The sequence below is a fragment of the Rhamphochromis sp. 'chilingali' genome (genome assembly GCF_963969265.1).
Source record: "Rhamphochromis sp. 'chilingali' genome assembly, chromosome: 18".
NCBI lineage: Eukaryota > Metazoa > Chordata > Actinopteri > Cichliformes > Cichlidae > Rhamphochromis > Rhamphochromis sp. 'chilingali'.
The window spans coordinates 19,778,319-19,793,044 of NC_137945.1; the positions used below are offsets into that span (position 1 = coordinate 19,778,319).

General features: G+C 41.9%; 1 protein-coding gene across 2 annotated transcripts in view; it reads left to right on the plus strand.

The window, feature by feature from the left end:
- Window positions 1-14,726, plus strand: part of myripb (myosin VIIA and Rab interacting protein b) — a 128,360-nt gene that overhangs the window by 65,318 nt on the left and 48,316 nt on the right. For both annotated transcript variants that reach the window (XM_080866005.1, XM_080866006.1), the window contains exon 3: window positions 5,337-5,558. In XM_080866005.1, the coding sequence (XP_080722131.1) occupies window positions 5,337-5,558 (222 nt within the window). The remainder of the gene's footprint in view (window positions 1-5,336; window positions 5,559-14,726) is intronic.

A 14,726-nucleotide genomic window follows, 5' to 3' on the forward strand; every position in this document is an offset into this window, starting at 1 on the left:
GGCTGACAGACACTAGGAGTGTGAGTGAGAAGGGGATGCAGGGCAGACTTGATGGAAAAGGAGAAAGAGATGAAAAAGACTCGAGTTAATAGATCTTCAGCACAAACAATATTTGCTGGGAGTGACAGATTTTCAGAAATAGCCTGAACATCATTAGGTCCACATATCATCCCAACTCTTCTGTATTGGATTACAAAACAAATTAGTATTCAGCGGGTGTGCTCTCTCCCCCCTCTTAAACCCATGGCACCGTCAACATGTGCACTGCAGCGACTTATTTGCATAATCAATCGTTTTTAATTTAACAGTTTGGCATCCTTAAACTTTCAGCACCTGTAGAACTTTGCAGAGCTGCTACAGTTAATCATGTTGACATTAAGGAAGGCTTCAGTAATTAATTATATTATACGCATTTCAAATGCAGCGAGGAAACCCAGAGATGGTGTGAATACAGTGCTAGTGGTTAACCTGCTCTACCTGGCAGTCTTAACACCGAGAAGACCAAGGAGCTCATCGTGGACTACAGGAGGAATGCTGACCCACATCCACCCATCCACATTAAGGGGACGGCTGTGGAGCGTGTGAGCAGCTTCAAGTTCCTGGGAGTCCACATCTCCGAGGATCTCACCTGGACGACCAACTGCTCCAAGCTGGTCAAGAAGGCTCACCAGCGCCTCTTCTTCTTGAGGACTCTGAGGAAGAACCACCTGTCCTCAGACATCCTGGTGAACTTCTATCGCTGCACCATCGAGAGCATCCTGACCAACTGTATAACAGTCTGGTACGGGAACTGCTCTGCCTCGGACCGGAAGGCGTTGCAGAGGGTCGTGAAAACTGCCCAGCGCATCGCCGGAGCACCACTTCCTGCCATAAAAGACATCTACAGGAAGCGGTGTCTGAAAAGGGCTGGGAAAATCATCAGAGACCCCAGTCACCCATCACATGGACTCTTCACCCTCCTGCCCTCTGGGAGGCGCTACAGGAGCCTCCGGACTAAGACCACCAGGTACCGGAACAGCTTCTTCCCCACAGCTGTCAGACTCCTGAACTCTGCCTCCTGACATCTGACCCACGTTAACTCATGGACTGAACATACACACACACACACAATGGACAACTGTACCCTCAAACACACAATAATAACATGGAGTGAACCACCACTCACAACCACTAGCACTTTATATAGCCTCTGTAGAAATTATCCACACCCTCACTTACCTTAACTGCACTACTGTATAGCCCTGTGTAAACAATCATTCTGTACATACGATAATTTTTAACCCTACAACTGTTTACAACTTGCATAGTTCCCATTTCTGTATAGCTGTATATCTCAGATTTCTGTAAAGTTATTTATTTCATATTCTGTATAGTTTTTCATATTTATATCCTGTCCATAGCTTGTACTCACTACAGCCTGTACATACTTATAGTTATAGAATATTCACAACATACTTCATACCGTGTACATTATAACATAATAGACCCATTTCTGTAATATACTTACATATCTATATTATTGCTAATATATATTGTAATATATCTATATCACTAAGCACTTCTGGATGGATGCAAACTGCATTTCGTTGCCCTGTACCTGTGCATGTGCAATGACAATAAAGTTGAATTCTATTCTATTCTATTCTATTCTAAAATAAACTGAGCCGAGATGAAGTAAAATTGATAAATGTGACGGTTAATCAACAGTTTGGCTCTGTAACTATATAAATATTGTTTTTAAATTCATTTAATGGTTACTGTCATTTCCCAAACATTCTCAGCCCATTCTGTTATAGTAGTGCAATACACATATTGATTGACAAAATACGATTAATTTTAATGAGTGACTGACCTTATTTAATAAATAAAAATGTAGTATTTTATCCTCCTTTAAAGATAAAAGAGTGAATTTTAAACAGTTCACCCTCATTATTGAATTATTTATGGAGCTTTTTGTAAGCACAACACTCTTATTAAACCAAAGATCTCTGTGTGAATCAATTAAAGATCAACAAGAATGTCTCAGACTGCGATATAGGAGATAAATCTCTTTGCATAGCGCAAGAGAAGATGTATAAAAGCAATGTACTCTGAGTTGGGTTAAAAGAAAATGTCAGTGTTACCACAAAGTCCAGTTATTAACTATTTCGCACATTTGTGTGTTGTTTTTTTTAAAGGGAGCAACTGGAAGAAGACAACGACATTGGACCAAAAAGATGAAGCAGAAATTTAAACAAAATATTTGTGTTGTAGCTTAGTAAACTTAGTACAGTAGGAAAAACAGTGATTCAAAACAAGCAAAATTACTGTGCAATGAACCTGCGACCTTGTTGCCTTTGAAATGGTTCCTTTGAAGACTGGGATCAGGTCTCCGTTCAGTCGTAGTCAGTAGTCAGCTTCCACGCGACGTTGGTGCATTGAAACACTGTTAAGATGAGGTCAGTTTGCTATGAGTTTGACTGAATGGGGTCCAGTTGACCATTATATGCAATCTGTTTGTGATAATATGGCAATTAATTATGATAAACCTGTGAAAATTGCAAATTTGTTATCATCGTCCTTCACATTAACTCCATACATTCAGAGTTCAGTCAGAAACCCAAAGATCTGAAACAGAAATCCTTTATATAGGATAATCTTTTATATAGGCATATATACCGAATAACAAATACTAATAAACCAGTCTGCAGCCAGAGTGTCCTATTTGAAAGAGACTCGTTTCAGACAAGTTGCTCTCAGTGCTGCAGACTGACTAAGACTGACTGCAACATGTTGTGTCATGTGTTTATATAGTAGATGGCGGTTATTTGCAAACTTTCGCCAGTCTGTCTGAGAGTGATCCTCTGAGGTGGACCATGACTGTTTGGAGACGGGTTGCCAACCACCCTGTGATCAAAAATGAGCTGGTAATTAAATGCAAGCACAAGGCAATGGCAGATGTTCCTCTTTTCTTTCACAAGGAGCTTGCAGTTCTATTTTTTTACTCTAGCATGCCTGAGCTATCAACCGTTAGCAGGAATTTTGGAGCATTCTTTAAAATGTAATGCTATAATATTTCCAGCACATTATTATTATATTATAAGCTGTATGCCAAACACCTGTTAAAAATCAGTAACTCAAAACACTGCTTTGTGAATAGAGAGCGCCTTGTGTTATTTCTCACTGAGACCAATTGTGCCTTGCTAATACCTGGATGACCCACATGTATCTACACCGATTACTCTGCACTGAGCACAGGTTTTCATGTCTCATTAACAGGGAAATGAGGTAATGTGAAGTGATAGCAGGCATGATGAGCACTCTTTGTCTTTGGATATGTGTACATTTGCCCGATCATTTAATTAAATGGCTATAGCTAGCTGCAGTCTAACTGGGCTGCTCATTAAACCCATAACACGAAAGCAGAAAGGCAAAATGGATCCTGATCATAATCAGGATTGAGGGAAATGATTTCCAGGCAATTGCCTCTTTAGCTTATTGAGATATTAATGTTCTCAGCATATATTTCCCTTGCTTTTCTTTGCGCACATAAATGTGTTTTGAATATTTTCATTTATCATTTAATTTGAGTGCAACCAATATTTGCCAGCTGCAAAACTATGAAAGCCTTCTTTTGAATACGTTTTTTGTATATAATTGTTTACGTCCGTGTCCATATGCAACGCCCACGCTCGTCACCCCAAACCTACCTCTTTCTCACATGGTGCTGTATATGAAATGGTTGGTTCGTCTTGTTATTATGCTACGTCTAATGATGCATAGGAAAAGCAATCAGCGAGGCGGCAGAGGAGATCTGCTCGAGGAGCAGCGTTAATAACTTAGGGAAGCAGGAGAGTGCAGGGTCCCCGCTGGTTCGACACAACATGTACACAAAATACACACAGGAAATTTGCAATATGCTGCATTCACCACACTTTTTGCTCCCTACTTAATTTTTCATGTATGACTTAGTGGTTTGGTTAGGATTGACTCTGTGGTGTAAAGAATACTTCTAACGCCTGTGGTATGCACATATAAGCCCCATCTGCCATGCACATGTGTGCATCTGTGAGATCAGCGTAAGCTCAGTAGGCCGTGACCTGGTTGAGGGTAGGGTAGAGGCTTTAAATAATTTACCCGCTGCCCATTCAAGCTGAACTCACTTTCACACCTCGCCAGCAGCAACATCTCGATCTCTGCATCTCAGCTGCCGCTCGTGCCTAATGACAAGTGATGGCTGATGATGTAAACATGGATAAATGTGTTCTTACTCGAGCTCTCCTTCTCACTGAGGGTCATTTTAAATATAGCTGACACAAGTGCAACATCGAATGATGATGATGATGATGAGGATGTGTTTATGATACAAATGCGAACCATTACATAATTTATTGTAGCCTCTGCTGATTTTGCATTTTGCCCAGTAAGCACAAATCCTGCAGAGGTAAACCCATGTGCATAGTTAATGTGAACACTTGAGGCTTCGGATAGGAAAGATGCTTTGCTGGTTAAAACACTGATTAACAGTCCGTATTATACTGTCTCTCTCATAAGCTTAATACCCAGCTACAGGTGAAGGATATAAATTTAGTCTCACTTAATTTTTGGAAGCTGTAGGATTGTCAGAGTCAGCTGAGACTGTGAATTATTGTTTGTTTTTTTCAGTTGGTTTTGTTCAACTTTTTAGCCTAATTCCTAATTGCTGATCAGTGGAAACAGTTCTCTGATGTGATCAGCGAGTCTTTGTTCATCACTTATGTGATTTTAAACCTTAGTTTGAGTAACTCATCAGAGGCTTTCTATTTATGCTCCTTTTTTCCCAGTCAGGCTAATTTGTGTGTATTGACCTTCAACTTAACTGCGATTTAAGCCAGTTTATTGTAATTATTCCAAACCTCATAATATCTTGATTAACAAACTACAATTCAATTTCATCTGATGCTTTGGATGCGCATGACATGCTGTCCTCAGCGGAGTTCCGACTGAAGTGCAAAAAAAAAAGGCATGACAGGTCCTCGCAAATTGAAATGTCAGCCATCACGTTAATTCCACAAAATCGGCGTAAGGGAAAGAGAAGGCGTTTGAGGCAGAAACATGGAGCAGCAGAGTGTTTTCACCAAACCCTTGACCCCTTCTGCCCTTCCCTTGTTCACCCCCCACCGCCCAATTTTTCATTTGCCACAGTTTTTTCATTCACTCTGCATCGCGGCGTCCTCCGCCGCTTTCACGTCCTACCTCTCAACCAGGCGCTCACATCCCCCCTCTCTCTCTCTCTCTCCCTCCCTCCCCTCATCCTATCTCTCTCTCTCTCTTTCTCTCTCTTTCGCTTTCTCTCCCTCTCGCTCTCCCGGTTTCAGCGAGATGAAGCAGGAGCTGGCGGAGGAAGGCAGCAGATGCTCCATCCTCTCCAAGCAGCACCGCTTCAACGAGCACTGCTGCATCCGCTGCTGCGCGCCCTTCACCTTCCTGCTCAACCCCAAGCGCCAGTGCCCAGACTGCCAGTACAACGTCTGCAAGACCTGCTGCACCTACAGCAAGAGGGACAAAGCGTGGCTCTGCTCAGCGTGCCAGAAGGGCAGGTTAGTGTTTCCACGCAGACACGTTCACATACACACCCTGGGCAGAGGCAGAGGCAGGGGAGATTAGGTCAGTGGAATGAATGAGGGTGAGAGATATGAGAGAAGCTATGAATTGGCTGGCTGGAGGAGACTGAAGGAAGAGGAAAATTGATGGGGGGGTAAACGGGAGGGAATTTATGAAAGAAGAAAAGAAAATTAAGTGAGGAAGAGGGCTGTAGGAATAAGTGAATGAACGAGAGGGAAAGGTGGACTTTGATGGTGACAGTGCCTTAAGGATGGGTGTGTTTTGAGTCTTTTTCTGATTTTTGTTTTGCTGCTTTTTTAAACATCATACTGTCCAATCCTTTCTTACTGAAACATCCCTGTTTCCATTTGCATTTTTCTGCATGTTTAATATGGTGATGAAGGGGAAAAGTGCAGGGCAGTTAATGAAAAGGTGGAGAAAAGTTATAAAATAAATGTTACGATTGTTGATATGAACTGTTGGTAATAGAGATACAACAAGGCAGTGGTGATGAAAATTGGCACGTGTCCATTTTTCTCCAGCAGATTTCACATTTACATAAAAAGACCCAATTTCTACAGTAAAATAAATGATTTCTTTCTGCTTTTCTCCCAAACAAAAAGTCAGGGTTTTAAAGGAATCAATGCATGTTTGTGATTTGAAGGACAAAAAAACCAAAACAATCAGGAGCGTGTGATGCAGGGGAACGTGCCGGAGCCAATTGCATTTGCAAATGACTGCTGTGTGTGCATATGTATGTGTCTGTGTCTGTTTTGGGCTGTTTATGCATGCAGTTTTGTCCAAAGCCTTGGGAGTTATTCGTGTGTCCCGACTTGCCATTAGATGAATATTAAACTCTCTGTGTCTGAGCAGGTTGTTGAAAATACAACGCCAAAGTGTGAGTCCATTTGTGGTGGATTCAGTGGGGTTTGGGATATGATATATATGTGTGTGTTTAGGCTCTAAGTATCAGCTTGTAAAAGCTTCTTTTGTATGAGGTGATGTCTTCAAAGGTGTAATTTTTTTGTTGTAATATTAGCAACACTCCAGAAAAAACAGCAGGCATGTGTATATGTGCTGCATTTAGCATTTTCTGAGTGTGTGTGTGTGTGTGTGTGTGTGTGTGTGTGTGTGTGTGTGTGTGTGTGTGTGTGTGTGTGTGTGTGTGTGTGTGTGTGTTTAGGGTTAGGGTAATAGGAGTGGACAGGATTTAAAAGCGCAACAAAGCCGCCGAAAAAAAAAATTACGCCGCCCCTCGCCTTATTTCATCCCCTCAGTCGCCTAGCTCTGTCTCTTTCTGTCTGTCATTGATTTTTGCTGCATGGTGTATTGAGTTAGATCCACTGCCCTCGGTCCTGGTGTGTGAGACAGGAGGGAGAAGGAGGAGTGGGAGCAGGAGAGGCAGCGAAGAAGAGGAGGAGAAGGAGGGAAAGAGGTGATGGTAGTCAAAGGAGGTGACAAGATTTGCATCGATCATCTCTCCCCCTCATCTTCTTCTTCTTTCTGTCTGTCTTCCTTTTGAATGCGTGTGTGTGTGTGTGTGTGTGTGTGTGTGTGTGTGTGTGTGTGTGTGTGTGTGTGTGTGTGTGTGTGTGTGTGTGTGTGTGTGTGTGTGTGTGTGTGTGTGTGTACCTCTGCTGGGGGCTCTGTAATGTTCTCATTACAGCTTTAGACTGAGTCACAGATGGACCTGATGTCACAGCATTGCCGTCTATCAGCTACATATAAATACAGCACTTTTCATTAGCGCATTAAACAAGCTTAAATCTGGTTTTAGCATGAATTACTCTCTCTGGGTGGAGTCATGTCGTTTGGAACAGCTTTCACTGGGAAGAGAAGGCTGGAATTTGATTTTCAGAAATAGCTATTAGTTACGATTGCAAGAAATGCACCGGTTCGATGCAACTTACCTCCTCATCAACACTATTTTCATTAGAGAAAACATCGAATGAAATACAGTGTTAGTCAAACTCACGAGTTGAAAAAACTTCATGGGTTTTGTCTCTTTTTGAACCATTTCTGGTTAAATGCAAAATCTGTTCGCAAAGGAAACAAACCGCCAAATGCTCTCACTCGCATTCACCGGCTGTCCATCAACATTCACAGTGGCGTGGCCACGCTGCCCACAAGTGTGATCCAACTACGGAAAGCAGATTTGTAATCATTGCACACATGGACGCACTCAGAGGCTAAAGTCACCCACTCACACATGGATGCCTATTAGAATGTATGCATGTATATCCAGGCAGACTTATGCTCGCATGCAAGCAGACATGAGGACGTGCATCGGTTATGTTTGTTAATCAAGTGTGAGCAGGACTGGTTGACATAGATGTTGTAATGGGGTAATGGGTTGCATAAATGTTTCAGGGCAACCACAGAAATGGTTGCGTGTCGATGGCAGATGGTATCTGTAGAGAAGACTCAGTGATTCGGCAGCTTTGTAATAACACCTTTCTAGCCTTGTGAAACACGCATATACTCACACACATACACATATATATATATATATATATATATATGTATACACACACGCACCAAACGCATCTGTCCCCTCCTGAACGGATGGGACAGGCATGACCATTTTGCAGCCTGGTTAAATTAACGGCATCCTCGGCCCATGGTCTTCAAACACACACAACCGCTCACACATAGTATAATCACACTTGCCACACACCAGTGGTTTTTATCGGAGAAGTCAAAACATTTTAGCGGGAACTGAAAAGTAATTTTTTTTTTCTCCTTTCGGCTCTACACCCAAGCACTGGTGAGAATGTTAAAGGGGCAGAGAGGGAGTAAGTAAGGTCAAGAGAGAGGAAGAAGAAGGGAGGGCAGAAGGATGAAAAAGGAATGACAGAAGAGGAAATGACCTGTCCCAGTTATTCAAGAGTGGAAATGCAAGTAAATTCTCCTTTTGCTGTGTCTCACAAATCGCTTTGTTGCTTTCTCTTTGTCTCTGCCTTTGGAAAAAATACTTGCTACTCTGCTACCCCCAGCCTTCTCTTGCTTTTAGTTTAGTATTCTCTTTTCATCCATCTTTTCCACATTTACATTAGAGCTACTGCAACTCCCTGCATTTAAACTTTAGGGGCTCCTCTGTGCATCTCTATATAGAGTTGTCAGGCAGTGTATGCACAGAGGGCTGGTCTGCAAAAAAACAAAACAAAAAAACCGAACAGACAAAATGTTTGTACTGTTTTCGTAATCTCATCCTAAAGCATGACTTTGAGGAGATTATGGCATCTGCTACGCTGTACAGTACATGTACGCAAACACTCATGCAAACAGGCGAGGCTTACACACAAGCACATGCATGAGGAATTCACAGAGAAGCAGAAAGCCATGCTGAAACTTACATTAATTGGTTTTTTTGCCATTAATTTTAATGTTTTAATCAGATCACGCATGGATGCACATCATTTTACTGTGCAACTTATAGATTAGCAAGAACAAGCGCAAACAGATCCCTGCACATATACCTCAGAGTCCTCTTGAACAGACATTTCCATGTGCGCTGCTGCAGTTACGATGTGACGTTAGCTGTGCATCGTACATCGTAAAGAGCATGTAGTCGCTACTGGTAACATGCAACCTCACACATCCACATATATGTTACATCCACTCACTGCTACAAATAGCACTCCCTGTTCAGTCCTAGAAGCTGTTTGTGAATCCGGGAGGTCCTTCTGTTTGTTTTCATGTCTAACGAGAACCATATTGATGGTTCACACCACATCTGAATGATTCAGATTTGTGATTGACAGAGGTTGTCAGCAACATGTGAATACTTTGTTCATGGCATAAAAATGCATTTGCATAGAAATCTAACTGCATCAGTAGCATGTTTAGATCCTTTTAAAATCGTGACATTTGACAAATTCTCTAGTCTGTTTCTGCCATTTGATTCCACCTGCCCATTCTTCCATTGTGTATTGTAGACTATTTATTGATTGCCTAAATCTCCTTGTGCTGACACGCTGCCGTGCTGTTCTCACCACAAAGCCCCATATTGAAATCATTTCAGCTTTTAAGGCAAATCAATCTTGTAACTGTTTAATTGATTTTCTTAAACAGCCCCTCTACACCGTAGCTCATTAATGCTACAGACACACTAGGGGAAGCAGTAGTTGGAGAGGCAGCATGACCAAAATTACAGAAGCTGTAATCTTGTTGCCTTTGACATGGTTGTTTCAAAGACGGGGGTCTCCAACCACTTGCAGTCAGTCTTCAAAGAGACTTTTGGTCTCGATAAAACTGCAGTAAGATGGAACGGTCTCCTTTCAGTTTGTGTTGCAATCTGGTCAAGTTGGCAATGACATGCAATCGGTTTGTAATAATAGTGTAATTAACTGTTCCAGACTGGTGAAAATCGCGAATCTGTCACCTTCAGCATACACAGAAATTCACATAGATTAACTCATAACTGCATAGATTTGAAATTGAAATTCCTCCACAAATAGTGATACAGCTGCTGCAGGATGGCAATTTAATTGCAAACTGATGCTCAACCTTATAGGAAAGTAATCAGAAAACAACCAATTGGCAACCAGCTGTTTCGAGTCCCTTGCAGGAAAGAGACATCACAAAAAATTTATTCTCACTCACGTAGACTGGTTCAGATTGATTGCAACGTGTTGGGCATCTGTGGTCGCAAATTTTGAAGCCATCTTGATAACCTTCTCCCACCCACGATGTGGAGATCCAACCTCTTTAGATCCAATTAAAATCAAGACACTCAAAAAGATGCTCTGGAAAAGAGTAGAATTCTTGGAACAGAGTTTAATACACTGAATCATACGAACAGCAGGAAAAATACATACAGACATTTAGCAAGAAAATTACATAGCAGAAAGCAAGCAAAGCAAAACCCCGGGTGTACAGCCTTAAGCACAGACAGCAGAGCAACACAGAGACGGACAGAGAGTAACAGCAGAGGGGAAAAAGTGCTGGGGGTGTCCTCTGGTCCTCTAATATACTGGGACCAGTATCCCCGCCCCCTGCTGCTGAGTAACTTTCCCACGCGCCCAAACACAGCTGCAGAGGTCAGGTACAGGCCAGGGTACGGGCAGGGCTCTAGCTGAGTGCCCTGGCCAAAGGGACACCCTTAGGTTAACCCTTTGCTTTGCCCTCTGACAATAGGTCACAACATGGTCAAAGGTCACACATTAATCCTAATTATTAATATATAATCTTATAACTACATAGGTTCTTAAAACACTTCAGTGTAGTTCAAAGTGTGTGTGTGTGTGTGTGTGTGTGTGTGTGTGTGTGTGTGTGTGTGTGTGTGTGTGTGTGTGTGTGTGTGTGTGTGTGTGTGTGATTATATCGTATGATATTTTATCGTGATGTGTTTACTGTTTTGGTTGTGCTGCATGAAAGACGTTGAGTGTGTATTAGGGAAGGTTAGTTAGCTGGAGAGTGAGTTATGCAGCAGAACTCTCAGCAGCATTAACTGCCCTGTTACTGCACCACCTTAATAAACCTCGGTGAAGCAAAATGTCTTGTGCTTAAGACTCTACATGAAAGTTAAAATATATATGTTCAGTGCACATAGATATATAGTGTATATAGTTACATAGTTATACATATCAAACAAAAATCCACCACACATCTGTTTGCATTTATAAATTAGACAGCAATTATTTAGAAACCTTCGCCAATCTGAGAGTGACTGCAGTCGGTCTGAGCTGAAACAGTTGTTTCAAGATAGGTGCAAGCACTTTGTGATCACAAGTGGTTGCTCAAAGGTAGCTTCTGGGCAACTAGTTGGCCACCACAACCACTTGCAATGGAAAAATTCAGTCAAGTTACCAGGCAGCCACCGGTTTTTCAGGGTTACAAGAAGATTGTTGTCTTGTTTGACAGAGCCAGACAAACAGGTGGTTTTGTACAGCTGTATATTTTTTTCTTTTACAGTTTTATTAGAGTGCATGAATTCAAATATGCAGCTTTTATGTTGACTGTGCAGTTTCTCTGACTTTTCACCTGCCTGTCTCCAAACCCATTAATCTTCCCCCTTATCAACACCTCCACACAAATACAAAATGTAAGCATGAGATTTAATTTTCTTTCTTTTTTTTACTGCATTCACATTTTTTGCTCATGAATATTTATGTTAGCGTCTCCAAATCATCCCAAAACAATAGCGTGTGTGTTTACTAAGACACCGGTGCAAAAATTCAGTGAACTCTCACGCTGCTGCCAGACAAGCACCTGCGGCTAGCAGAGGAAGCAAGTCACAGTGTGATCTTTTTCTGTCCTCCTTGCGGGGGTATTTTTATCAGTGTGGGTGAGCAAGACTATAGTCTTAGACGGGGAGGGTGTGCCCTACAGCGCCAGGCTGCAGATGAAATGTGTCTCATTTTTAATAAGACATTTGCATGTCTGTCTTGCTTTGTTTCTTGCTGCTTGTTTACTCCATGTTTCTGCCAGGTTTCTAGCAGCTGGGTGCACCGTGCATTGCAGGACAGGTTCCTTGCTGTTTTCCAATAAAGAGCCTAAATAGAAAGTTGCAAGCCTCAGTGGGTGAACAATGAAAGTCCCGACCCCCTCTTTCATTCATCACAGTGCAGCACTATCAGTTTCTAGGTTGGAATGTTTATCACACAACACAGTTAACCGTAATGCAAATTAATGTGGGTGTAATCATATTTTGCACTGCTGGGAAATATAATTCCATGTAAACTTGCTCAGGTTTATTAAAATCAGCATCCAAAATTGACACTAAACTGGGACTCTGAACATTCCCATACTTCCGGGAAGCTTTTTTATCAGAAACAAGAGTGCAGCTGAACCAGCTCACAAACCCTGCATCTCTCTGAGCTGCAGGCACAGGAGAGAGAGCCACTAATCACCCTCTCTGCTTCCTTCTCCTCCTCCTCCTCTCTCCCTCCTTCACAGCCTTGTCTCGTGTCCAGCGCAGCTGACACAGTAGCCACCAGTCGATCATAACTCCTGCCTGTAATTTGCATTTCATAGAGTCACCCGGGACAGTAGGCACGCGCACGGCCTCTCACAAGATGCACACACAAACGCACTTACGGCACCCAGTGTACATCCACATTAATATGTTTTAGTTTTAGCATGCACACTAATCTAAAACTGGGACTTTTAAGAATCTCTGCTGACCCAGTTGTGGTTTGAAAACACCGGGATTGTGCTTGAGCCTGGATGTGCCGAAACTTTTAGATGGGTGATGTCAGTCGCCCATATGAAACTGGAACAGTAGTAGTAGCAGACTCTCATGCCTTTTCCTATTTCTTCATCCTTTTGTGGATACTTGTTTCTCATTTGTTGTGACTTTGTCTGCCAATGGGAAATGCTCCAATGTGAGTGTGTTTGCTTTGCAGCAACAATTCAGTAACTGTTTACTTAATCCTTACAGATTAAGCTAAAACCTTTGGGTCTCGCTTCTCTAGATATCGACTAATAAAGTTTAAACGTTTATTAAAACCGAATAATTTCTCCTTCTCGTTGTCTGAGTTTTCTTTTTATCTTCCCTAACTTTCAGTCTAGACGGTTTGATCGCCTCTCTTTTTCTTTTTTTCAAGCGATCCGAGTGTTCTCGCAGGAAAATTGAATGTCGAGTTTTATCGCAGACTCCGTGAAGAACAACCATTCAGCAGGCCATCTTGCCCAAAAGTAGCCGAATTGCCCCAGTAAGTCAATTTTATGCAAGCTACAGGTCCATCTCCTGAGTCTAGGATCATACCCACTCTACCTAAATGATATAGCTGTATTTACAGTTAATATAAATGGGAATTATAAATGTGCTGTAAACTGATATAGTTTTCATTAAAGCAGAGTTTTGCAAGGAAAATGGTTTAGCTTAGATGTAGCCTTAGGTTCAAAGAAACTCCTTGCCTTTTCATTTCAGTTCCACTTAAGTTTTATTCAGGTATATTTCTCACGTTAATTGAAGTGTACTTGCTTGAATTTTACTAATGCAATTTGTGTGTGTTACTCTCAAACTAATTACTATAGAGTTTGGTAAGCCTTGAAGCACTCTCTGTGTGTCTGTCCAGTAAGGATTTATGTGTGTGTGTGTGTTCATGTGAGTGTGAATGCTTGTATTGCAGTGCTTCTTATCGTGTGGCTCCTTGTGTAGCATAAAAGCCTTTTCTCTGTAGGGGATGAGGTCTTGTTGAAAGCAATAAATCACTATTATTCAGGTAAACATGCGAGCGCACACATGCACAAAAAGAACCTTGGACGTTCCCTCTTGCGGGTGTGCTAATTCCTGTCAGTTGTGCTATTACCAGTGTGTTATTTTGCAGCTATGGCTCTGAGTTATTAATGTCTCTCTGATGTCACTAGTCAGGCTCCACATCCCAGGCCTCCTCCGTATGTGTGTGTGTGTGTGTGTGTGTGTGTGTAGGTGGGTGAGACTGAATCAGTTACACCTCTGAACTGAGCACCTCTCCAGGTCCAGTTGTGGAGCGAGCTACACTGAAGCAGCACAATCCGCAGTGCCTGTGATCTGATGTGTACCAGCAGGTAAAATCCTGTAATTTCTCGACCGGGGAAACTGGCTGCCATGTTGTAACGCTCCATGTGAAGCCAGTGATTTACAGCTTTCAGTGCTCACACAGCAAGCCTGCAGAACCGAGGTGATTGGAAATAAATAAATAAAGCAGTTTGTGCAGTAAGTTGGCTAGTGGTTTATAACACAAGCTATAAAACTCATCTTTTCATTGTGGGTTAGTGGAAATGGAGACAGAAAAGTACCTACTAATGCTGCTTTATAGTCGAGTCTATCTTTTGTGTGTTCGATTGGAAACCTTTATTGGAAATTTTTTCCACTCAACCTCTACATTTGAGTAAATCTTTAGTCCTGACAGTGTCTGGTTGGGGTGCGGTACGATACTGCACAAAAGTCTTGATTTCTTTACATTTTGTTAGGAAAATGGCAAATGGGTCCATTAATTAAAACGTGTGCAAAAATGCGTGGAAATACCGTGTATACGGCAGAAGCAGAGTTTCTACAATTCTAATGAAATAATTGCTATGATCACCTTTAGTCTTCAGTGTAACTTGAACTCTCTTATGTCTCATTTCTTTAACACTCAAAGCTGTTCTTTAGATGTTGGCTCCCTTTTGTTCCATCATGGACCCCCAACTCCATAGCAGCTTAGCATCTAGACCCTCCTCTTACATTAGCTGCA